Source organism: Rattus norvegicus, chromosome 4 (assembly GCF_021556685.1).
Source record: "Rattus norvegicus strain SHRSP/BbbUtx chromosome 4, alternate assembly SHRSP_T2T, whole genome shotgun sequence".
Taxonomy (NCBI): Eukaryota; Metazoa; Chordata; class Mammalia; order Rodentia; family Muridae; genus Rattus; species Rattus norvegicus.
In genome coordinates this window covers 62,401,564-62,425,562 of record NC_141537.1, presented here as the reverse complement: position 1 = coordinate 62,425,562, position 23,999 = coordinate 62,401,564, and the positions used below count along the sequence as shown (strand labels likewise).

Below are 23,999 nucleotides of genomic sequence, written 5' to 3'. Positions count from 1 at the left end.
CATGCCACTGGGCTACATCTGCAGCCCCGTCCATCTAATTTCTAAACTAGAGGGTATTTCTCTGGTTCCATAAGTCTAAGATCATATTGTACTTTTAGCAACAGTGTTTAGCATCAAACAAACAAACAACCCCAAAACAAAACAAAAAACAAAACCAAACAACAAAACCAAAACTGTCTTTAGCTCTACCTCTGTATCTCCTAACGTTTTTAGACTTCTTGAAGGTACCAAACTACAAACTTTCCAAAGCACATCATCTCGACTTTGTCTAACGCTGCTTTAAGTCCTCCATAAATCGAATACTTTCCTTTACCTAATCTTCCTGTGATCTAACTTATGTAAGCGAATAGGAGACACAGACGTGGGAAGCAGTGTTCTGTATCTTCGTGTAAATAATTTTTTCCTGTGTATTTTCGCACGTAGAAAAGTTCTACCTTAAAAGTTTCACGTCGGGGCTGGGGATTTAGCTCAGTGGTAGAGCGCTTACCTAGGAAGCGCAAGGCCCTGGGTTCGGTCCCCAGCTCCGAAAAAAAAGAACCAAAAAAAAAAAAAGTTTCACGTCACACAGACTGACAAATACCTAAGTCATAAGATAGGAACGTAAGCAAATGTAGTCCCAGCCCCTTTAAGTTTAGTCTAAATGGCACAGTAAGTTTAGTGAATTTGAGTATATTAGGGGAGTGCATCTTCCATATCTTGCTTTGAGTTATTTGGAGAGTCTGTGTCTACTTAACTTATCTAAGATTCTTTAGTAAACTGCAAAGCAAAGTGGTTGGGTGAACAAACTTCCTTGAGAGACCAGTAAGAGGCCTACAGGGCCGTCAAGACTACAACTCCCAGAATGCTCCGCTCACTTTACCGTTTAGGGCCTGAGACCTGTCACAGCAACTATTGAGACCGATCGAGACTACAATTCCCATAATTCTCAGGGGCCCCGGAAGTCCTGTTAAGTACCACCTGTTGCCATAGCATCCGGGTCCGGTCCAGCCAATCCTAGTGCACCTTCTGATAAGAGGCGGGCAGTTTACTACTTTGGCTAACCCGAGGTGCCTTGCTTCTCGCACGTGACCGGAGGAGGCGGGCTTTTGGGACCGGCGCCTTCTCCTTGCTCTTTGGGGTCGTGGCCTTGCTCCTACCCGGCAAGGGAAGCGTCCTGGGCTTTCACGCGCAAGTGTGCGCGTGGGTCCTGACGTGCTCGTAGGTCCACGCTCAGGTCCACGCTCAGACTCTGCGGGGACAGAAGCTGGAGCCATGGGCGGGACCGCTAGCACCCGCCGGGTCACCTTCGAGGCGGACGAGAACGAGAACATCACGGTGGTGAAGGGCATCCGGGTGAGTGCCGTGGGCGGGCGGAGGGCAGTCCTTGAACTCGGATCCCAACGTGGAGATGTGTCTGGGACAGCTGCACCTGCTTTCTCCGCTCTCGGCCTGCCCTGCTGTCCCGCTAGAAATCTGGGTCTCTGGGAAGAAGCTCGTAGTTTCAAGACTCGGAACCTCCATTCAGAGAAAGTTCTTGGTTGTGTGCTAGGAGCCATGCACTGTGCTGGGCTGGTGGTGCCAGGTCACCACAGTCGTCCTTGCTCACTAGTTGCAGGACTTTATTGAAACTCTTGCCTTACTATGGCGGCCTGTGTGTCTTCTGTACACGACCCGAGCCCCTCTTTTCCACGCACGTTTCAATCTCAGAATGCATCGCTGTTTTAAGGATTATTCTTATTTGCCTCTGCTAATCTATGCCCCTCTTCTGGTATCACCCCTTCCCCCAACACATACGTACACCCATGCATTCAAGTCATTCCTGACCCAGCTGGCTAATCTGGCCCTGGCGCTTTCCCTTCCACCTGATAATGTCGTTTTCCCAGGCACTTCTCCTGTGGTTTGTTAGCCCAAGTTTTGAACCTGGCCCAGTTACTGCAGGCCTACAACTGCCAGCCTGGTCCTTCAAGGTTGTAGAGCTAAGACAGTAAGTTCGGAAGGATTCCTTGTAGAGACTTCTTAAATGCCCTCTGCGTGTACTTGATACATGAACTGAAAACTTGAATTTCCTCTAGAGTGTTAGTATACACACTAACAACTTTAATATTCTCCTTTGCCCCTGACTTTGGAGCTTCGTGGTTTGGGAAGTACACTTACTGGTACCTAGTAAATAAAGCATTATGGCTCCAGAAGGTTTTAGAAATACTTCATATTTTTTGTCTACTGTTTTTACACAACTACTCCTAATTAACTATGTAAGGAAATAAAGCTTTAAAAACGTTTCAACTGTTTGAAAAGTTTTTCCTTTGAAATTTGTTAACCTTGGAAAGAACTTTATTAAAGTTTTCTTGATTAGAAACTCCCGACTGTTGAACTGAGTTTTTGGGTCTGTGACCAGCAATTCTCACTATTCTGGTGATAGAACTCTTTGCCTGCTGTGGTTTAGTTGTTACTTTTTGTAGTAAGATAAGAATTACTGGAGAGTTGAGTTTTATTCAGAGATGGAGAAAAAACAAAAGAAAGTTGATTAAAGACTTTGATGTTCCACACTAGAGAGTGAAAACTTAGGAAAAAAAAAAGCAGAAGAAGAAAGTAAATTTCAGGTGAGAAGATTTTGTTTAGAAAAATGCATTAAGTCCATGTCCTCATGTTTCAATACAGACAGGCCAGTAACAAATTGAAAGAGTTTGGGCACAGCATAGAGATTTAGGTAGGAGATGACGACGTAGGGTATCGTGAAGGGCATGGCAGTAGGAATATGCATTTCACTCAAGTGGTGAGATTGTTTTAAAGAACTTTTGTAAACTTAAAAAAAAAAAACTATGGCCTTCAGCCACACAACTTGACATAAGCTTCCTTTTTCAGATACATTTTATTTCTATTGTAACAGTCCAGGCACAGGCAGGCTCATTTTGGTTTGTATATTGCTCTTCTGCAAATGCCCTTGGCAAGGTTCTCCTTTGCTTCTGGTCTTTTCAAGGATTGCCTGTAACCTCCTTGAGCATCATTTAGTTTTCTTGTTCTTCAGGCTGGTGGAGCTGGGTACATCTCTCAGATCTTTTTTTTTTTTTTTTTTTTTCTAGCTCTTTTTTTCCTAGAAGTCGCATGGGCTTCTTGACACTGTCAGTTTTTTTTTTTTTTGAGAACAAAATATAACCTGTAGCAGCTTTTCTTAAAACTGGTGTGCTGTTGAATTGGGAGGACTTGGGACCATTTTGGGTTCCTTGAGATCATGGACAGGAGAAAGCCAACTTGGAATTAGGCTGACATTTTTAATGGCCTGTGACTCTGGCCAGGTCACTTCTCTGAATACACATTCTTATTCATAAAGTGGAATGTTATCACTTCCTTTGGTTAGGGTAAGATGATAAGGTTTGTAAAACACCTGTTGAATCGCAGGCTTTTAGTTGATTATTATTATTAATTATTATTTGAGGTGCTGGGACTTGAACTTAGGTCCTAGACAAGCACTGTACCATTGATCTGTATATTTCCAAGCTGCTTTGTAGATTTATAAGTAAGCAGTCATTATGATAGGGTTCCTTTCACATTTAAAATTACAAAGTTCTTTGGAAGTGCATTGGAATCCAACAATCCTGGGTTCAGATCTTTGTAGGATTTAGTGTAGCTTATGATGGACAAGTCACCTTTGATTCCATTTCCCTCTCTGGTGTCTGACTGTAACTGCATGTTAATGAGAATGTGGTTATGCGTGTGTACCTAGTCCTGTGCTTGGAATTCCTCAGAGCTGAAGCTCAAACCCAAAATAACTAAAGAGGAGAGCACGTTATGTTTCAATGAGAGACCCTTACGGGGTAGACTGAGGCTCCTGAGATCATCCGTTCCCTATGTGAGTCTTGTCAGTTTCTTTTGACTGCTCTGGGTGCTTTCCAGGCACAAGAGCAGTATTCTTAGTGTGAAAGCAAGGCTTTGTCTTTTGTCAGTTGCTAAAACATGGGCAGATGAGGCCCAAACTTCAGTTTTGCATTTTTATGGGTTAATGCAACTTGACTGAATAGGCTTTTTTACCCCCAATTTTGATCAATTTTATAATGTTTAGGATCTACGAGTCTACCAATAATTCAGTACCCACTACTGGAAAACCAGTTTGTATTCTGTTCCATTGATGAGGATAGCAATTTCGTCTTCAGTTATCCTAATATGAAAGAATAGCATTTAGTGAGCAACAGAAAACTTACTAAGTAGGCTGAGTTTATTGATAGATCCTGAGTATCCATGTTTTTCTTGCTGAGGTGCTTATGGCCTGTAACTACAACTTGAAACAGTGTCAAGTTTCAAGTTTCTTGTTGGCAGGCACTACTTTTTATGGTATTATATATGCTCTCCCTCTTTCCCATATTTTGAGTGGTTGCTAGTATTGTTTGTCCTCTGTAAAACAGCCTGTATTCTTTCCTGGTTTCAGTTTTGCATATGGAACTACTACTCATGTAGACTGAGTGAACTCTCTCTGAGTCTCAGATACATTTTCTAGTGATAGAAAAACATGCACTTTTATTACTCACATTACATGTGCTTAATAGGATTTTTGTGTCCACCTGCTGTGCCTGCTTAGAAAGTATACTCAGAACCCAGTCTTTCACAACTTTTTCTAAAACATCAGAGCTGTGAGTGAACTCTTCAGAGCAAATGTCAACTTCAAAGAGTATCATTTTCAAAGTTATACTTATCACTGTTTCTGGCATAACGAGTCTCTAGCTGGCCTTGAAGGTACAAGTTGACATTCACAGGAGTCTCTCAGAGTACTATGCACACCTCTGTGAAATACACCCTGTGCTCTGGCAGATGTTGGTAAACAACAGCCCCCAACTGAAGAGGTTTCTTAATGTGGGGTGCTGTCTAGGGTTCTTCAGAGCTAGTGAGGGTTATACATTTATTTCGTTAGCCATGGGGACTGTGAGTGATTTAGTTAGCTGATAGAGAATTGGTCCCTTTCAACTTTAGGCTCTGTGAATATATTGGGACATCTTAAGCTTTCTCGGATTCAGAACACAGTAGCAAGCTATATGTGAACTGAAAAGAAAATGTTTTACAGAAGTGAATCTGTGTGTTTTCCCTGCCATCCCATTTCGTCTCTCATGTTTATGGGAGTCATGCCTTAAAAAGGTAGCAGAAACTAGTGTTTACAGAAAATGACCTATTCCTTTGTGGAGGGAAAAATCGAGAGAAAATTGCATTGGTGTTCTTTAAATCAATTTGATAAGAAACATCTAAAGACATCTAAAAACTGTTAGGGGCTGAAGTTGTGAACTGTTCTGTGTCATGTGATTCCCACATTTACCACCTCAAAGATAACTTGAGCTTTCCTCTCTGAGGGCAGAAGGCTTTATCTTTGTTCCTCTTACTCAGCCTCCTGTGTCTGAAAAAATGTTGAGTTCTGGATTGGTGAGTGGTATGTTTATGTAAATTTCAGATAAGACCAAGCATAATGGGTGGGAAGAGTTAAGTGGATTGACTAGTTTTGTGTGTGTGTGTGTGTGTGTGTGTGTGTGTGTGTGTGTGTGTGTGTGTATTATATATTTGTGGAGGCCACCATGTGAGTCAACCGGTGGCCAAGTTCTGCCTGCTTAAGTGTCTTTGAATAGGGTACGTAGACAAAGCCAGCTAATTCTGTCAATAGGTCTGCTGTCTGATCACCCCTTATTGTAGTTGTGGTTCTTTGGATACATAGATCACTGAATTTATAAGGTGTGGACTCTGCCTTCAACAATACAGTGAGCACACAGTATTGTGTACGTCAAATTAATCCATGGACTCCAGAGTCCAGAGGCCTCTGAGAATAGCTTGTAGCATCAGTAAGTGTAGAGGGTGTTACTTCTCATTTAGTATTTGGATAGAGATTCCAGAGGCACCTGGAAGGTCAGTGTAGTAGATGGGTCAGCAAATGGGAAAAGGCTCTTCTAATGGTAGTGCCCTCTTTAAGGACAGATATGTTTCCTGGAGAGTTTCCTCTTACTGAGGCTGCTTGTCCTGCTCTTACTGAAGCTTAGGTTGTACTTTTGATTCCCACCTCTACCAGCTTTGGGTTGGTTTTCATCACAGAAGAGCTCAGCTGTTCTACAGCTGTAGGTGTGTGTGTCACCTTGGTCAGCACCTTTCTATCTTTGCTGCTTCACAAGTGAGTTCCTCTTTTCCCAGTGGTGATCAGGTGAGATCTGGCATTACAGTTGAGACTGTAGAGCATGGCTGCTGTGCTTTTATAGCCTGGGACAGCTAATAGTGCTTGAGTTCAGGAGAATTGTAGCCTCAGGCTACCAGTGCACCTCCAAGGCCCGAGAATTCAGCTGTAGTTGAATAAATGAATGGTGACCCTGAGTCAGTCAACCCTGCAATATGCAGGGTTATCAGCTCTACTACGCTTATCATGGATTATTTGGATGACATGTACACATGCTTGACTATATGTGACCATAACGTACACTGAGAAATGTGTGGTTCGTGTTAGAACAGCATTTTTTTTTTTTTTTTTTTTTGGTTCTTTTTTTCGGAGCTGGGGACCGAACCCAGGGCCTTGCGCTTCCTAGGTAAGCGCTCTACCACTGAGCTAAATCCCCAGCCCCTAGAACAGCATTTTAAGGAGCAAATATGGAGGCATCACAGAAACCACAAAACCCGCAAAAGGGTAACAAATACTGCTGGGTTGAGAGACATATTCTACTTCTGTGTCTCAAAAAGCATAGGGAGAGAAAACCTAATACTTCACACTAGTGTCTCTCAACCTATGGGTTGAGTGACCCTTTCACAGAGGTCATCTAAGACCATCAGAAAACATAGCTCTTTACATTATGATTCATAATAATATCAAAGTACAATTATGAAGTTGCAACGAAAGTAAATTTATGGTTGGGGGTCACCAACATGAGGAACTGTATTAAAGGGTAGCAGTATCAGGAAGGTTGAGAGCTATTGTCTTACACACACTTAACCAGGCCCCATACAGATGCTGGTCAGAACTTCAGACCTCATCCTCAGCCCCATGTGGAGAAGGAGCTCCATGTTAAGTTTAGGCCCAGGTGGTAAGAGTGAAGGAGAAGAAACAAAAGTCTGTTGCTGGAGTTACATGAATAACTGCCAGGTAGTTTGTGTTGTGTGTACTGTAGTCCCTATGTACCCCGATGGCCAAAACTTTGACTTCCCAGGGAGGGAATTGAGGTGGCTGTAATCTTTTCTGAGCCAGCTGGTTCTATTTGAAGGGCAATGCTTTGAGGCTGCTTTAGGGATTGAAAGGACTTTTTGTTGCTATAGAAAATAGTATACAGGTTGGGGATTTAGCTCAGTGGTAGAGCGCTTGCCTAGGAAGCGCAAGGCCCTGGGTTCAGTCCCCAGCTCTGGGAAAAAAAAATAGTATACAGTTTGAAGGGAAAGTAGATGGTGCATTTAAATATACAGAGCAGTTTATGGCTAACACTTGAGTTTTGACTAATGTTGTTGAACAGCTAGTAGTTATGTGCAATTTTAATTTTGCAGTTCTTTGATTTGTGGTTGAAATTTAGAAGTGTCAATTAAATGTAAAAGTTACTGCATGTATAGAGTATATAAACTGATGAACTTTATAATAATGGCTTATGGTAATGATAGTACATAATATTACCATTTTCTTAGTTGGTGAGAATCAAACCCAGGGCCTTATGTCTGCTAGGCAACTGTTCTACCATTGAGCTCTGATCCCAACAGTACAGAGTTATGTAGAATATATATTGTAACATTAATACATTGTTATGAAATATATGGTATATATGAATTAAATGTATTGTGTGTCACTTTATGTAACTCCAACTCCATCATTTAAAATAGCCCTAAGCTTCAGAAATGAAGGCCCATTTCCTCCTATGAGAGGGATGGTGGGCTTTTATTGTATATGGGAAGATTGAAGGTTATGCTTCAAGAGCATGTGACTAGAGGCTGGGGCAGCCAGTGCTGGGCTCAGTGCTCCCTGTAGCTGGATGTTACTCAGAGTCACCTGGGGGTGGGGAGGATTGGAGTCAACGTTAACAAAGCGTTTTCCAGCTTTGTAAATGAATTTCAAAAGTATATCTACCAGCTGCTGTCAGAAAACATGAAACTAGACTTGGGGCACATGCCTCTCTTCCCAGTACATGAAGGCTGAAGGGTCAGGAGTTCAGGAACATTCTCAACTACATAGTGAGTTGAGGCTTACCTGCACTATGTTAAACAGTTCACACAAGTATCCCAGGGTCTTGAGTTAGTACTTGGTGTATGGAATATTCGTTGAATGAATTACTCAGTGATCCACGGAGCTCAGTGTCATGGGAAGGCAGACACATGGGGGTGGGGTGGGGTGGGGTACTCTATCAGTGGGGTATTTGTGTTAGGTATAGTGAGTGATTGCTTTTGGATGTTCAAACCAGATCTTGAAATCCCATTGTAAGGGGTCGGGAGGGAAGGCAGTGGTAGCAGAAGTAATAACATAGCTACCTGTGAGTGTGCTGAGTAAAGGCAGAAACTAGAAGTTAAGCTTGGGGAATTAGCAAATGAGACATGAGACAAGGGAAGAAGTGTTAACAATTCATTTGATAGTTTGGGCTTGAGGAAGTTATGGCTAAGAGAATAAGAAGTTTAAAGACAGGCTCTTTCTGATTTGAAATCCCAGATGGAGGTGGTGGCATTAACTAGGTAAAAGGAAAGTGGAGGAAGACAGTTTGACAAGCACAAGTTCTGTCTTGTACATACTGGGTATGAAGTGTTTCTCTCTGCCCCAGGGAAGGTGTCTAGTGAGTAGTTAAACATGCTTATTTCTGGCTTTCAGGATGCTGGCTTTTAGAATTTAGGGGCTTGCCTGGATGTGGTAGCAAATGCCTGTTATCCTGCACTAGGGAAACCGAGGCAGGAAATGAACTGCAGAATGAATTTGGTGAGTGATTGGTTTTGGATGTTTAAATCGGAAGACATTTGCTAGGAATACCAAGAGAAAATGGATGATAAGAGAGTAAGGGCAAAGAACTGAGTCCGAGTCCTGAAGCCCCAAGGCCAGGCAGCAGAGACAAAAGGAAGCCCTGGAAATAAGGCTTGGCAAGAGATCTCTGAAATGTGTGCAGTGAGCAGGCAGAAAGGCACTGGATTCCTGAGGAGGGCAGTAATGAGGGGGTGGGGTTAAGTGCGAGAGGGAAGCCTTATAGATAAGGTGCTTTGTAAGTATATATTAGTTTTTATTAATACGAGTGTAAAGGATTGCCACTAGTGCCTTCTAACACAGTGCTTCTGTAGTTATACTGAGAGTAAAGGCCAGGTGGTGATAGCTGGGAAGTTAGAAGAACCTCAGTATGGTGGAGCATTACCCTGTTACTTTAGCCCAAAGCCCCAGGGTCCTCGGTAACCTGCGCTTTGCTTCCTTGTCTTATCAGATATTGAGTGTAAGGCTGAAGGGGGATATTTGATATAGACCTTGAAACTTGTACTTGTAGCTTCGCTGCTGTGAGCCTGTCATCTGGGGCCTGGTGTTTGTCTGGCAGTACTTTTCTCCCCCTTATGTAATAGAGATAATGTAGATATTTACTACACAGGCTTGCTGAGGTCTGGGTGAGTGAAGCACTGGCCTACTGATGGCATGTAATAAGCACAAAGCACATATTAGCAGTTGTGAATCCTAAATACCTCATAGACATCTATTATTTTCTCGACAAAACTCTTTCTATACAGCCCAGACTGGCCTTGAACTCTTGTTCCTCTGTTATCTTCCTCCATGGTGCTGGATTTCAGGCATGTGCTGTTGAGCAAGGCCATGAAGTTTCTTTTAATGTGTTACCTATTTATTGTATTACCAAAATAATACCCCCCCAGCTTCATTATAGAATAATTTACATGTCTGGAAAGTAGACTGTTCAATAGTTCTTAAAATAACGACCATGTTATATTGTAACCTTTTTCAGGCATTTTCCTAATCTGAGTGAGATCTTGAGTTCTTTTACAGTTTATCCTTACTTCCACCCCTGCTCTATGTAACTTTGTTTACCAATGCTTTATTTATAGAATTGCCTTTTCTGAGGGTTTCATGCAAATAGACTAAACACAGTCAAATGTGGTAATCTATAGCTGTAATCCCAGCACTTGGGAGGTGGGTGAGGAGGCTTGAGTCTAACCTGGGGTACATAGTGAGAACACATTTCAAAAAGAAGTAATTTTGTGATATGTGGTCTTGGCGTTTGGTCATTTCTATTTTGTTTTATAATTTTTGTGTTCATACATATATTGTAGCTCTTACTAGAACTTCATTCCTCTTTATTACTGAATTGTATTCTATTCTGTGAATACATAATGCTTTGTTTATCCATTCACCAGTAAATAGTCATTTGTTTGTTTCCACTCCTGCTATTGTGAATAATGTCTCTATGCGCATTTTGTGCAAGGCTTTGTGTGGACATATGTTTAATAGCTTCTTAATTGGTCCTTTAGTCTCCTCCAGGGGTCCTTCTTCTGTTCTTATCCTGCTTCAATCTGTTGTCTACACTGTAGCCAGAGTGATCTCTGGAATAGAAATCTGATTATGTTATTACCTTGCTGAAAATCCTCAGTTCCCCTAAAACTTAGTTTTTACTAAGCTCAAACTTAGTTTCCTAAGAGTTTTAAAATCGAAAATATCCACCTTTTCTATATTTTCTCTCTCACTATGCTTGATCACTCATTCACTCATTCATTCTTGTATAGTGGTCATTAGTTGTGTAACCATTGTATTTTTCATGCTTATTTAGTCTGGGGATATAGTGATAGGACATCAAAACCTTTGCTCTTTTCTCAAGAACATACAAAAGGATGATGAGTAGTAATAATGGGATAGTTACTCATATCTGCAGGCTGGAGTGTTTCTCAGAGCCTCTGGCCTGTTGCCAGCTGTCTACTTGACTTTTCCACTTGATGACAACCCCTTTTCTATACCGAATGTAGTTCTTTGCCCCATTGCTTTCTTTTCCTGAGTTCTGTTCCCCCTTCCCCTGTGACTGAGCCTGGCTGGATGCCCCACCCTTTTTGTGTCTACAGACTTCCATTATAGGCTGGCATACTTAAATGCCTTGGCTCTTTATTCCTCAAGTCTAGCCTAATCTTGGCACAGAGTTAGTGCCTAATAAAATCTATTGAAAGCAATTTTGTGTTCTTATCCTTGAACAGGAGGGAGGGAGGTAGGCAGGAAAGGAAGAAGCAAAGGAGGTGAGGTGGGGGGGAGAAGGAAGGGCTGAGGTCTGTTAACACATACATACATAATACATACATACATACATACATACATACATACATACATACATATGTACATGCATATGTATTTACTAAATATTTACTGAGTGAATACTGAAGGAGTTCTGGCGCTTGATTTTTCTCTGAGATTATAATTTAGTGCATAGCACAAACCAAGAAACATTTGCAATAAGCACTTAGTGGTACAGTAGATGAAATGAAGGAGTAGTGCTGTGGGCATGGCCTGGAATGTGCTATTTTTTGCTTGTGTGAGTCTAGTTGAGTAGGCCATTCGTTCTGCAGATTGGTGCAGATGGGGATTGCTTGGATGGCAGTGCACTGTCTTCTGTTTCTGTCTTATCACTTTCATTTTCATGTCCCTTTTCAGCTGTCAGAGAATGTGATCGACCGGATGAAGGAGTCCTCTCCATCTGGCTCTAAGTCTCAGCGATATTCCAGTGTTTATGGTGCTTCAGGTATGGTGGCGTTCTTATTTTAGGGGTTTTCGTTAAAAAAAAAACAAAAAAACCAAAAACCTAAGCAGGCAAGTTGACTCAGTAGTCAAGCTCAGCTGCCCTTTGTCTTTGGTATTTAGATGGTCAGCTTTTAGGATGAACGTTAGAAATCAGCATTAGGGTTTCCTTTAAAGTGCTTAGCTCTGCTTTCAAGCTTGGGAACTTTTGTTTTTCTTATCCAGCTCCTAACCCCTTTGCTGACCTGTGTGCTTATCCAACAAGTATTTACTGGGCACCTGGCTGTGTGTCCAGCACCTCTCTTTTCTCATCTGTAGATAGACCCAGCCTGTGTTTGCTAAGCAAGTGCCCTGCTGCTGGGCTACATCCCTAGTGCTCTCCACTGTTCTTGATCCTGCCCAGGTAAGGAGTGGGCATGCTGCCGGCTTTGAGATGACAAGAACACTGTGGGAGGGATTACTTTTGGATGAAGAGTTCTTGGAGTTTATTTGAAAGGTGCTCATTTGGCTGCAGGTTTTAAAAGTGAGAAAGATGAGCTGTTGTGCACATGCCCCTGGGGGGTGTGTGGGGGAGGAGGGAGTTGTGACCCTCAAAGTGACCGTTAAGTTGGCAACATAATTGAGCTTCTGATAGCAAGCATAGTCAGGAACAGCTTAGTAGGGGAGCTGAGCCATCTTCATGCTTAGTTAACAAGATGAAAGGCAAGCACATATCCAACTTAAGCACACACCCATAGGCCCATTTAGTCTTCTGCAGACCTGCTGCTTCACCCCATCCTGTCCAGGAAAGAGCAGATAATCAACCCCCTAAATGGGGCTACATTTTTCTTTCTCTTTTTTCCTTATTCTTTGCATTCAGTATCTGATCTTGTCAGTGGTGTGTCTAAAATGCATTTGAATGTCTCTTTTCCGGCCCACCTCTACTGCTGCAGTCCAGAGAACCTTAGTCTTTCCGTCTCTGCACATGTCCCATGCTGTGCTGTTTACATAGCGGCTTTCATGGTCTCAGGAAAAATGTGAATCAGTTCCTGCCGTGACTCAGGTGCTTCTCTGTGGGATGTGATGTGGTGTGACCTGAGGAGCACCAGACCGGTTCGGTCTTCCTTTTCAGTATTATGGCCTCACTCACCTCTCACCTCGCTTGCTCTGCTTACTCACACTGGAGACTCAGGGCCTCTGCCCTTATCTGTTCATGGGCAAGTTCCAAGCTCCTCGGGTAATACCTGCTTCTCAGTGCATGCTGTTGAGGTCAATTAGGGAAACGTCTATCACATATTTTGAAAGTAACTACTTTTGATCATTTTAGGTTCTGTTTTATAAATCCAGGTAGCATTTATCAAATGCCTGCATTATAAATAATGAAGTGTTTTGAGTCGTTTCATAGAGCTTAGCCTTTGTGCAGAGATAACTAAATGCCTAGTAAAACTGTGAGGAAGGTAAAGCCTCAAGGAAACAACAGACTCTAGAAGATGTTGACATCAATGTTAAATACTTTGGTTTAGGAATATATTTTGTTTTATGCTCATTTCTGAATTTGGAACTTGTTTAAGATTGGATTGGTTCTGCTTTGTTAAGGCAGATACTGATGAAATGAGTAAGTAATGATACTTAAAGTAGTGGTGCCAAATCCTTTATCTCTCACCTGATCTCATTCCTAAAAGCCTCCAAGAAAGCAACTGTTTCTAATGCACTTATGCAGAGGGAAGCCGAGGCACAATGTGATTAATCATTTTGCCCATAGTCACACAGCCCTCAGGTGAGCCGCAGAGCCGAGAGTTGAACTCATCGTGTGACTCCAGAGTACATGCCACTCTATTTTATGACAGTTTGCATGACCTCTGGCTTCCTTTGTAGAAGAGGGAAACTTGTAGGAAGTCAGGAACTGCCTTAGATGTTCTGCTGGGCTTAGGAGAGAACCTTCTGTTTCTGAGTGTTTCTTCAAGCTCTTGTACCGAGTCTCATTCTGTAATGAGCTGAAGCAATAAAATGTTTTTATTAGGAATTGGCTTTAAAAAAAATAGAAATTGATTAATGTGTGTGTGTGTGTGTGTGTGTGTGTGTGTGTGTGTGTACACTGTGTGTCATAGTGTAGATATGAAGGTCAGTGGATAACATTGGGTTTGATTCTTTCCTTCTTCCTTTACTTGATTCTGGGGATTGAACTCAGGTTGCCCGGGTTGCAGGGCAAGTACTTTTACCTGCTAAGCTATCTGTTCCCTGAGGGTGGTTCCTTAAACTGATACATTGAGACAGTTAAAGCTGGCCTGCTAACTTCTGTGTGCCCATGGCATCTATGAGTCAGGAGCCAGGCATGATGGTGTGATAAGCTTGGCTTTCTTGAGGAATTTGTCTGTTCCCATTCCAGGTTTGACCTTACAGCAGACTGTGGCCCATGCTCAGCTGTCATCCTGGACACTAAGGTTATTAGAATATTACCTCATTGTGATTAGACTAGACTGGTTTTCACCACAGAGTAACCACTAGTTACCTTTGACCATTAAAAATTACCTAAAAACTAATGAGAAGGAAATAGAATGAGAATACGTTTCTCAGGCACACTCATCGACAGCTTCTGGCCTGCAGGCAGCTCTGTCGTGTGGTTCAAGTGCTGTAATGACATGACTGAGGCTGTGTGGCCAGATGGTTCTGTATGTTGGCAGCTTGTAACTCTGTTCCTTCTACATCACTCAACCTAGGACTATCAGTAATAGAAATTCTAAGGACATTCTGTGGAGGTGCAGTATCTTTTCACCAGTCTTGGACACAGCTTCCTAACAGGTGTGCTAAAAGGAAGCTGGAGCTGGTGGCTTCTCATGCTTGGTGCAGCTGGATCACTTATCTGGGAGCATGATAACGAAAAAGATCTAGAAAGGCTATGGTGTGGTTTTCCTCACCATAACCTAAGCCAAGAGCAGACATTGGCATGGTATTTCAAAGTGATCTTGCCTTTAGGTCAAGAAAACAATTATACTGTGATTGTGTAAATTAACAAACATTCATTCTTACAATTAAAAAAAAATAGGTTGATTATTTATGTTCTTTTCTAAGTTTCTCTCATCGGGGTTTTAGTCAGTGCTCAGTAATAGAGTCCTTACGATTCATAATTCAGATGTGTTATGAAATAATTTTTCAAGTCTACAAAAGTATATTGATGAAAATGTCACTAGCTTTTTCTACATTTTTCAGTGTCAAGTAAATTATATATTAAATGTGACCTGAAAATTTTTAATATTTATTAAAATGCTTTCTTCTAGGATATTTTCATACTAGCCCTAGGCTATTCATATGTGTGAATATAGGGCAGTGTATTTGATGGACTGAGAGCTGTAGGATGTGTGAGTATAAAAGCTAAGATTTGTCAAATACACATATGTAAATATAAATATATGTATATATATATCTATGTTGTTGGAGAATATAATTTATGCTCTATAAAAGTAAATTTTTTTAAAGGCTGAAACTCCCTCCCCCTCCTTAAAAACCTTGAACCAGATCAATGACTCATTGCAATAAGTATTTGCATGTAAAGCTCTTTGGGCAAAATAATATACTGTGTGACACACGGCAGATTGCAACGCCACTGTAATAAATGAATGTGTTCTAAAGAACTTAACTGTGTCCTTGCTGCCTGGAGTTCTGTGCTGCAAATCACAACCATGTTGACTTGCTTTTGTACCGGCTAATTCTTTTCTTAGCCCAATGCCATCGTGTGTAGTTACATATTTACCTTTTTAGTAACATCTTCCGTCTTTTGATTTTAAAAATCATTGTTCATTATTGGCTTTTCTTCCCTTCATCTTGATTTAGTTTTGGTGGCTTGTGGTGAGGTCAGACCTCTCACGTTTGATCCTATCCACCCCTAAGAAACTGTTTCCAGATCAATATGAGAAAACTCAGACAGGAAATGGTATTAGGAGGCTGTTTATTGGTTTCCTAAGTCACTGGCAACCTGATGAAAATGATAAATCCAGGAAAAAAAAAAGACAAATGAGCTCATTCCTATTATTATCTTCACTGTGCAAGTTTCTCTGTAAATTTCTTGTCATTGTGAAAAATAGGAAAGATTTCCCGATTTGCGTTAGGCGTGTTGCTGAGACCGTAAGTATTTGGCAGCCTTAACAAACTGCAGGAAATAGCACAGCCCGGACTAAGCAGCCAGTTTAGGGAAACAGATTCATCTGTGTGTCGTGTGCGCTCTTCTCCCAGAATATGGCCCTTCTAGTTATTTTAAACAGCTCTTAAGGCTCATTTAGACACAACACTGTAGGGAAAGTTCAAAGTCAACCAGCTCTGCTTACAGCTTTGACTGGAGTTTTCACATCTGAATGAAGGTACAGTGTCTTAGGTCTCCATCATTCATGTGTGAAACTTTGTGCATGCCAGTACCCTAGTCTGTAGTTTTTGCATTACTGTAATGGATAATTTGCCTGGAGGCTCCGAAGCATTAAGTCTAATCTCCTGCTCGTAAAAGATCTGTAGGCAGTCTGTATTTAATGAGTGATGAGGAAAACTTAGAACTCGTTCCTTCTGTGAACAGGTATTGGTCTGGCAGGGATCTTGGGCTTCAAAGACCAGTTTGCTCAAATCATAGTTAACATGATGGTGCTGTGCAGCGTTTCTGAAGAAGTAAGCCAATATGCAAATGAGATGAGAGTGCGCACCCAAGTGTGTAAAGCACGTAGGAAAGAGGAGCGGGGCAGAAGTGTGACTTGCCATGAAGGCATGTGGACTTGAGGCAGACCTCCAGGAAGAAGGGATCGAGTGGCAAGGATATGTATATTCTACATTGTTTAAAATAAAAGCATTTTCCTGTTAAGTGAAAAGAAATAATAGGCAGTTTTTTTCTTTATGCGGCATTGTAAGGAACAACAAATAGAATAAAAATGTTGTCCTCAGCTGTGGAAAGCCATGAAGGCTTTAACCGGGTGGCACGGTAGTTGTTAATAGGTGAGTTTTGAGCAGGTGAAGTGAGATGAGTTGATGATGGAGTGATTGGAATGAAAGTGATTGGAAAGATAGGCTCATGTGTTTGAATACTTAGTCCTTAGCTGTGGAACGGTCTAGAAAGATTAGGAGGTGTGTCTGTGTAGGAGGAGGTATGCCACTGGGGATGGGCATTGAGGTTTGGAAAGACCAAGCCAGGCCAAGTCTCACTTGTTATCACTGCCTGCAGTAGGTCAGAAGTGAGCTCTCAGCTACTGCTCCAGCTCCATGCTTGTTTGCTTGCTGCCGTGCTCCTGGCAATAAATGGTTGTGTACTAACCCTGTGAAACTGTAAACAGTCCCCCACTTAAATGTTACCTCAGTTGTACTGTTTCTTCACAGCAGTAGAACAGTAACTGAGACAAGTGGTTTCTTGGCAGGATAAGGAAGGGGTGAGTTGAAAACCAGATGGGGAAGGAAAGCTATTTTATGGTTTTTGTAGAAGTACGAAGCCTGGGGACTTGGGCAACCTGGTGACTTGATAATAAAGCTGTATGGCTGGGTAGTGATGATCCTTGCTTCAGTCCTTATCTCCTCATCTGGCCCATGTGCCTTGGTATCCTCTGATTCATTTCTCTTGGCTTCTTATTTTCTTTTAAGAAACTAGCAAAAGCTTAAAATCAATTTATCTGAACATTACAAGCAAGACTTAATACACAGCAGCCAGTCCCTGGCTAGGCTGTTTATCTGTTCAGGGCAGTCTGCAGACAGTCCAAGAGGGTTCCCATAGCACAGCCACAATGCCATAGAGAAGGAATTATAGAGCAAAGCTTAGTACTTTCTAGAATGTTCCTGAGTCACACCTTGGAGTAGTCCCCTGCCTACTGATTTCATGTCAGGGGACGAACTCCTGGCTCTGCTGCTGCTTAGTAAATTTTCAGTGGTCTCGACCTAGAGACCACGTCTGTAATTTACCACACATAAATGCCGTAGGTGGTATGGAGACCAGGGGCTCAGAAGTCCCTGTTTGTGGCTGACTTGCTGAGAAGCAGTAGCAGCATGGGGCGCCTGCATGTGAGTACTGAGCTGGAGTCCTGGCAGGAGTCACAGTTCCCCTGATCTACACATTCAAGGACTGTAGGAAAGAGAAGCTATTTTAAGAGAGTACCCTATTTTTGCCACAGTAGATTTTGAATACTAAGTCTACAGTGATTTTAAGAATGGATTGTGTTTTCTCAGAACTGTTTGTGGGTAAATCATGGAAATTATTAGAGGCAAAAACTGTAAAGTAGGAATTTGTAATACTGTGTAAAGATTTATAAAATGTAAGACACTGTCTATACAAAAACTACTCTTTTGAAGTACGGAGAACAAAGACATATCAATATATAGAAATACTATTTTTGGCAAATTTTATATGCCAGTTATAAAATAAATGCCTAATTAACAATCTTATGGCATTTCTTGGAATTTGACTGATTTTATAGGGCATCATTGGGATGGCCCAGGTCTCTTAAAGTAAATGCCCAAGGGAGTTTCAAATGTACATTTTTCTCTTGCATGTGGAAATATTCAGAATCAATCCATTGACTTTCCAGCTGTCAGCCAAATAATAGGTTATTGTTGTTGATGATGTTTTTCTTTTAAAAAACATTTTAAAAATAAGATGATGTCAGACACAGTGTCTTATTTCTTCCTGTTCTCTTTCCTGTCTCCCTGTCCATTTGGCTACTCCTGAAATGCTCTTTCTTAGGTCATGTCTCCACTACTTGGGAGCAGTAACTGTTTTTAACTTTTCTTTTAAACCTGTTCTAGCCCTAGGGCTACTTGGCACTTTGTTGACAGCTGTCATAGAACTGGAGGATCTTGCAAGGCCTTGGGAGCATACTTGAGACAATTTCCTGGTTCTCTTGAATGAGTGGATAGTTGGAATATGTGCTCTAATTAGTTGGCAGCCAATGATTGATAACACTTTGGTTACTATAAAAATGGAAGGTGAAGGAGCATCTTTGTGTGTGTGTGTGTGTGTGTGTGTGTCTGTCTGTCTGTCTGTCTGTCTGTCTGTGAAGTACATGGTCTCTTGAAGCCAGACTGCACTCAGGATAGTGGTGGCGCTTTCCAGCTTTGTCACACTGGGAGTAGTCCTGCTCTTGCTCAAGGCTTACTTGACTGTCATTGCTATCTTGGGGATACCTTGACTTTCTCTTGAGTTTCGTTAGAAGCTCCATAGCTTTCTTCTAGATTGTCTGCTTTCTAATGTAGCTTCTGTAGTTTATTGCATCATGGCCTTGCTGTCTTAGTCTGGCTAGTCATTTCCCCCAGCTTTGCTCAAACCATCTTGTGCTATGGTCCCTGCCTTCAGCCTTGCATTTTTCAGTTTGTTCTCACTGCAGCCCTAGTAATCTTTCATTATGATGAAACCAATTATACCACATCTTGTAGATGTGGGAGGCTCCGCCTTCCTTTTAGGAGGAAGTCTAAATTTCCTACAACCATCATGATCCTGTGACACTCCATGGCCTGGGTTAGTTTTCTCTGTCATCTCCCAGACCCTCCTCAGTCATGTCTGACTTCTTTTCGTGTAGCCAGAATTGACTTGTTTGTCCCTTTGAGGGCATGGACTCGGTTCTGTTCTGTTTCAGTACTCCCCCAACTGTGTAGCCCACCCAACCCTGCTTTACTTTTTATTCAAGTTTATCAGGAGGACTCCTACAGAAACCACCCTGTGAGTGATCCCAGGCTGGTAGCTTGGGTCCTGTGTGGACCTACAGCTCCTATTGTACTTCTGTGTGTAGCATCTCACATGCAGTCTCCTAATTGTACTTTAATTAGTCTCTTCCAGAGAGTAATTGTTTTCTCCTCTGTTCTCTCAGGACCTCCTTGAGAGCACTTGCTCCTGGGCTTCCCTGGCTTCATTGTTGACAGTCTGTTTGCTGAGTGGGTAGCAGTTGCAGAACTGTGTTTGCTGTAGGTAAACACTGACCTATTGATCCTGCATTTAGGCTAAAAGGATTAGAAGAAAGTCTCTGAGGGTCCACAGGTTCCTCAGAAGCTACCGATTCATCTTTCTAGACTAGGCTGCCCAAAGTGATGAGTTTTAAAATACCTCCTTTTGGTTCACAACTTTTACTTATCCTTGTCAGATGTACTTTGCTGTATTACAGGTACACACATGCTTGTCTCTTTTACCTACCATGTGGTTAAAAGCCTTTGAGAGCAGGGACTGTTTGCTGCTCATCTTCTGTTCTCTCAGCTACAGGACTGCAGTGCTGGCTGTTCAGTAGCAGTTTGTAGAGTGAATGGGCTGAAATAAACCAGAAAGTGAAGCCTGATGTGTAAGTATATGTGTTAGCTAGAGTCAAGGAGGAGAAGGGGGCCTTTCCTTTGGATTGGTTCTGGTGGGAATGGATGTGAGGATCTTGCCCATGCTTGGGGTGACACCCACATTCTTCCAGTTTTAGGTCTCAGCTGTGCAGATCCAAGGACTCCCTGTTGAAAGAGGTGCTTGGAATACTATCTTAAGAAAGTATGGCTCGAGGCAGTGGCAACAGTGGCACCTGATGTGGAGAGTCGGGTCTCCTAGGTACTGATTTGGCTTAGAAAGGAAATGAGAACAAGCCCGACTTGCCAGAGTGCTGGTTTTGGCCTGTGCTCTCAGCTCCTCCCGTACTCTACTTTTCTTCTTCATAGCTCTATGCTGCTGGGATTTTGGCTTTGGCTAGTGTCTTAGTCAGGGTTTGCATTGCTGTGAAGAGACACCATGTCCATGGCAACTCTTATAGTTTACATTTAATTGGGGCTGGCTTACAGCGGCAGTCCATTATGATGATGGTGAAAATGTGGAGCTGTGCAGGCAGGCACACATGGTGACGGAGAAGGAGCTAAAAGTTCTACATCTTGATCCTAAGGTTGCAGGAGACCATGAGCCTTACTGGATTCAGGCTGATCATAGGAGCCCTCAAAGCTCGCCCCCACAGTGACACACTTCCTCCAACAAGGCTGAACCTCCTAATAGTGCCACTCCCTATGGGCCAAGCATTCAACTACATGTGTCTATGGAACTGTAAGTGTTCAAACCATCATAGTTAGCTTAGTGTGTCTGGGCCTAGAGTTCAGTAGCCTTGGCTGTTTTCTCTCTTAGGATTAGGTCCTCATGTTTTCTTGGGACTTTGGAACCCTTAGAAATTAAGTTTCCATATACTAGACCTTCTTGTAGGACTTTACCTCAGGTTCTGGAGAAGTGTTTATAATTCTTTTCCTGGAAAGATAGATTATCTGCCCCCTCTCTCGAAACCCCTAGGCTAGCTCTCTGAGGCCTTGGGCTTCTGAATGTCCTGACATATAGTTGGAAGGAAGGTCTACCGCTTTTTGCCAGCTTAGGCCAATGTGTAGGAGCTAGGGAGACTGACCTCACTGTGTATTCGAACAGGTAAATATCTAAATAACCCAAGGGCTGGAGAGATGACTCAGCAGTTAGGAACACTGACTGCTCTTCCTGAGGTCCTGTGTTCAATTCCCAGCAACCACAGGGTGCTCATAACCATCTGTAATGAGATCTGATGCCCTCTTCTGGAGTGTCAGCGACAGCATACTTATATGCATTGAACAAACGAACAAACAAACAAAAGTGTTTAAAGAAAATAAAAACAAAAAAGAATTGAGAAAAAAACATTGAAAATATTAAAAGAAAGAAAAAAAGCAAAACCCAAAACTCTAAGGGTTGCTTTCTTTCCATCTTGTCTCCTTGCCACATGCTGTACTGCTCCAGATTGGTTTTGCTCAGCATTTTCTTTTAGTAGGTACATTTAATTTATCAGATGTAATTAGTCTTGCTGTTGACATAATGGCTAGTAATGACTTTAAAAAAATAAGATAAAATATTGATTGCTGTAGGCTGTTGTTTTTCAGGATAGACCCGAGGAATGATACAGAAATCAATTACTGTGTTCAGGATCATTTTGATTTAAATCAAAAGTATTAAAGCAGCATTTGATTTCAGCAACTCCTAAACCATTTTCATTGTTTTGTCATATCAGCTAGATTATAGATGCTGAATCTTGTCTGATTTACATATCTTTACTTTTTTTTTCTGAGATAGGTTACTATGTAGCCCTTGCTAGCTTCAAACTTGTTATATATAGCTGGTTCTGAACTCATAATCCTTCTGCCTCAATCTCCCAAGTATTGGGATTATAGACATACATAGCCATAGCTTTAAGCAAATTATTTAACAAAATAGCACTGTTTTAGTGGACTGATCTCACCAGCACTCAGCATTTTCCCTGTGGGGCCTGAGTAGGCTCTGTGCATACACTTGTAGCCATTGTGATGTAGTCCCTCCATGGAAGCAAAGCGAAGCTGGCCCAGGCTTCATGTAATTATGTGGGACCAGATAGACATACCAAGTACACTTTGTTTTATGGAGCATGCTGACTTCTCTGGAAATCCCATGGGATTGAAGCCATGAGCTGCATTTGTGATATCTTTTAAAGACCTTGCTGGAAATGTTACTTTAATATTCCATTTCGGAGACTTTTTAGCATGATTATTATAAGAGTATGGGAAGTCCTCTTTCCATGATTATTCTTTGACCTTTGGCATACTTTATTAGTTTTTTAATAAAAAAAGAAAAACAGTATATAATTAAAAATACTTTTATGAAGCCTGATAAGCATATACATAATAAATTACTTTCTCTAATTATTTTTTCCTGTGCTATTAAACTTGATATCTCTACTGACACAGCCTTTGTTTAATAACTATATTTATCTTTTTGCAAAAATGGCAAAGAAAAACTTTTAAAAATGAATTTTTAAAAACCGTTCAGTTTAATTGCTCATTAATGTTTACAGGACTTTGAGCTGAAATTCTTTTGAGGACATATTATGTTTTGGTTGAAAACGATCCTGTTCTTTGCAGTCAGGTGACATGAGCTGTCAGGGACCTCCCGAGCACTCAGACCTGGAGCATCTTTTCTGATGTACTTCCCAGGTGACCAGTCCCAGGTGCAAGGCCATGGAGGGAATCGTCATCTTGGTTGCTGCTTGTCATGAAATGTTTTTGCGTCTCAAAAATAGGACCATTGAGGAAAGGAGCGCGGACCTTCCGGTGGGAAACAAAAGGCAGTAGTTGAGTCACCTCTGAGGAGAGGATGTGGTGTGTGCTGAGTGTTCACCGAGCCTCTGCCACTGACTAGTCTTAATAGTTGTGTGATCTTGGGCAGGTTGTCTCATTCTCCTCTAGTGTAAAATGGAGAGGCTAATGCCATTTTCACATGGTTGTCATAGAGACTAAATGGGATAATGTGCAGTTGTTGAGATGTAGCAGGAGATCAATAGAAGGCTCTTTCCCCCTTTGTTACATAGCAGCCAAGGCTGCAACTTCACTGCCACCCCTTAGCAGCTCTAGGTTGACCTTTGTCAAAGTGAATGGCTTCTCCTGCCTACCCCGGTACCTTTCACTGGGTTTTCTTACTGTGTTCCAGCACACAATTTTAGTACTGGCAGTGTCAGATACTGTGGTAAATGCTGGCCTTTAGAGATGAGCAGAGCAGAGCACTGCAGTTTGAGTCTGACAGGAAAACAGGGAGTTAGTTCAGTCAAGAACATTTCCTGGAGAAGGCAGAATATAAACTTTTTCAGAGGTGGTGATGTTGACTTTGAATAGCTAAGGATGACTAGGAGTTTGCAGTCAAACATGTTGATTTTAGTCATAGAGGATGGAGGTGAGCCAAAGGGATATTTCCTGGGTGCAGAAATAGTAGGAACTGTGTGGTTGGAATTATTAAGGGGTTGGTGATTTCTCAGATTTGTAACTAGTTATGTTGTTTTGTTTTGAAATGCAGATCTTAACGGGAGAAGAAGGTACAAGTAGTGCCTTTAGTATGCAGTAAAGCTAAGGAGTATGGATTTACTCCTGTAGGAAATGCTACCATCCTCACATCTTTAGATCTGGGAAGAGGGGTGGGGGGAGACATACACACACACACACACACAGAGAGAGAGAGAGAGAGAGAGAGAGAGAGACAGAGAGAGAGAGAGAGAGAGAGAGAGACAGAGACAGAGACAGAGACAGAGACAGAGACAAAGAGAACGGAGAACATGACCACACTTTGGAGGTTGCTTTATTGGCAGTCTCTTGATTCTATTTACTTTTTAGATTTATGGTGTCTTAGGTCATTGCTGGGAATTCTATGGCTATGATAGAGCAGCATGACCAAAAGCAACTTGGGGAGGGAAGGATTTATTCCATTTCACAGTGTGTTGTCCGTCACCCAGGAAGGTCTGGGTGGGAACTCAAGGCAGGAGCTGATGCAGAGAACTTTGAGGATGCAGCTTACTGACTTTTGCTCCTTGGCTGGCTCAGCCTGCTTTCTAATACCCCCAATGACACCCATTTAGGGGTAACACATTAGTAACAGAATGTG

The 23,999-nt window shown here is 41.9% G+C and overlaps 1 protein-coding gene across 8 annotated transcripts in view; it reads left to right on the top strand.

The window, feature by feature from the left end:
* Positions 1-1,092: 1,092 nt before the first annotated feature.
* The window catches only part of Chchd3 (coiled-coil-helix-coiled-coil-helix domain containing 3), a 256,469-nt gene continuing 233,562 nt past the window's right edge, over positions 1,093-23,999 (top strand). For 4 of the 8 annotated variants that reach the window (XR_015685388.1, XR_015685387.1, XM_087656517.1 and 1 more), the window contains exons 1-2: positions 1,108-1,332; positions 11,567-11,654. Coding sequence is in view for 3 of the 8 variants with exons in the window: in XM_087656517.1 (XP_087512643.1) it covers positions 1,252-1,332; positions 11,567-11,654 (169 nt within the window). In the remaining 5 variants the exon portion in view is untranslated. Of the gene's footprint in view, positions 1,333-11,566; positions 11,655-23,999 lie in introns of all 8 variants that reach the window. The other 4 variants (XM_087656520.1, XM_087656519.1, XM_087656518.1 and 1 more) reach the window with 2 other exon arrangements.